Below are 2,015 nucleotides of genomic sequence, written 5' to 3' on the forward strand. Positions count from 1 at the left end.
TTTCCAACAGACAGATTATATCCCAGAAAACAGATTATATTCCAACAACCAGATTATATCCCAAAAAACAGATTATATTCCAACAGACAGATTAGATTCCCAAAAAACAGATTATATTCCAACAGACAGATTATATTCCAAAAGAACAGATTATATTCCAACAGACATGATTATATTCCTGTTTGCTTTGAGGTATCACCGAAGAAAGGTGATTTTATTCGCAGCAGCTGCAGGTACTTGCAGCCAAACGTTGCCTGGTGCAAAGCTGATTTTTTCCTCTATCAGAAGGCACAAAACTAACAAGGCAAACCCAACATCTCACAGGCTAAATCAGCACGAGTTTTATCTGAGCCAGCCCAGAAGTTTTCAGTGAAAATCCGAAGCGATAAAATCAAATTTAAACGGTACCTGTTGGCCCTCCCGGCCTTCCAGCTTCTGGAAAACGGGGAGGGTTTGGGATTATTGCAATGAACACCTGGGACAAATGGTGGAGAGGACCATCCCAGAGCCCCAGCTCTCACCTTTATGCTCCCCCCGATGAGATCTGGTGGCTCTTCATCTGTTTCTAAGGCAACGTTGATGGAGGCGAAGGGGCGACTCGCCATCTGTTGCATCTCACGCAGGAGTTGCTGGTTTAACAAAGAGAAAAACACCATCAGCACATTGTCCCCACGTGAAGATGCAAAGGGGGAAAACGTCTCTAAAAGGTAAAAAATAACCTCCCGGGGTCGTAACGGGTTCAAGATGCAGGTAACGGGGAAATATTCACGTTGTAGAAGTTCTTGGGACAAGCTCGACGCGAAGGCTGAGGGAGGGAAAACGACCTGCTCGAGTCTCCATAAAGCAGATATTTCACTTTTCAAGCTGCTGTTTGTCATCACCTGCCCGATTCCCGCTCCGCAGGATTTGTGGGAATCATTTTAAAACTAAACAGCGGCGGTTTGTTAAGTGCTGTAGGAATGAATTTGCTATTTTTTATTTTTTTTTATGACAGCCCCAGCAAAACGCTGTCAGGCTGCTATTGAATAATCCTCTGCTTTTATTGTTTCCTTGCTGAATGCAGCAAATGTATCAAATGGCAAACATGTCCTTGTTGCAAAATGCTTTATTAAAATAACAAAAAAACCCCCTTTTCCTGGATAAATCCCCTCGAGCCCTCAGGACACAAGACATCTTTTTATTGTGCTCAGAAGCACTTTTAAGCATCACAATGCAGCTTCCCCCCCCCCTTTTTTAACACACAGAAAATAGGCACTTTCTACACAGCTGGGCTGGGAGCAGCATCTCACTTTTAGCTGAGCTGTGGACAGGCTTCTTTTTGGCTTCAGTGATTGATCTTTAATAGCAACAGCACAGCCTGGGAGGGGATGGAGAAGCCAAAATTCCCTGAAGCAAAGAGGTCCGATGGGAATCGATGCCTCTGTTTAACAAGGGAAGAGGCCAACACTTTGTAGGGCATGTGAACAACCAGTGCTCTCTCCCTTAAGTGCCCAAACCACGGAGCTTTGCACATTTACCATCACTACTTATCCCCAGCAACACCAGTTATCCTCAATTTTTAAGCTGGACTGAGGCACCACCAAACGCTCTCTGTAATTCCCACCATCACCACCCGCATTTCCCATCGATTCTGGGCAATTTGACACTCCCAAGTCCTGAACTGATCATTTCCAGCACTCAGGAAGTGCTAAAAAAAACACCACAAACTGCATCAAATATCCCCCTCCCAGCACAGCAGAGGGTGAAAGGAAGGTGTCGTTATCCGGCGACATCGTTTGGCCAGAACGAATCCATGGAATCATGGAATGGTTTGGGTTGGAAGGGACCTTAAAGATCATCCAGTTCCACTCCCTGCCATGGGCAGGGACACCTTCCACTAGCCCAGGTTGCTCCAAGCCCCGTCCAACCTGGCCTTGGACACTTCCAGGGATCCAGGGGCAGCCACAGCTTCTCTGGGCAACCTGTGCCAGGGCCTCCCCACCCTCCCCAGCATCCAAATAGGAGGCCAAGGAAGT

General features: G+C 46.6%; 2 protein-coding genes across 2 annotated transcripts in view; one reads left to right on the forward strand and one right to left on the reverse strand.

Moving 5' to 3' along the window:
• CUNH20orf194 (chromosome unknown C20orf194 homolog) overlaps positions 1-2,015 on the forward strand; it is a 732,083-nt gene that overhangs the window by 453,238 nt on the left and 276,830 nt on the right. The window lies entirely within an intron of this gene.
• The window catches only part of ATRN (attractin), a 172,651-nt gene that overhangs the window by 19,220 nt on the left and 151,416 nt on the right, over positions 1-2,015 (reverse strand). The window contains exon 27 of the mRNA XM_017828986.1: positions 522-629. Within this exon, the coding sequence (XP_017684475.1) occupies positions 522-629 (108 nt within the window). The remainder of the gene's footprint in view (positions 1-521; positions 630-2,015) is intronic.

The sequence above is a fragment of the Lepidothrix coronata genome, unplaced genomic scaffold, assembly GCF_001604755.1.
Source record: "Lepidothrix coronata isolate B3197 unplaced genomic scaffold, Lepidothrix_coronata-1.0 Scaffold156, whole genome shotgun sequence".
Lineage (NCBI taxonomy): Eukaryota > Metazoa > Chordata > Aves > Passeriformes > Pipridae > Lepidothrix > Lepidothrix coronata.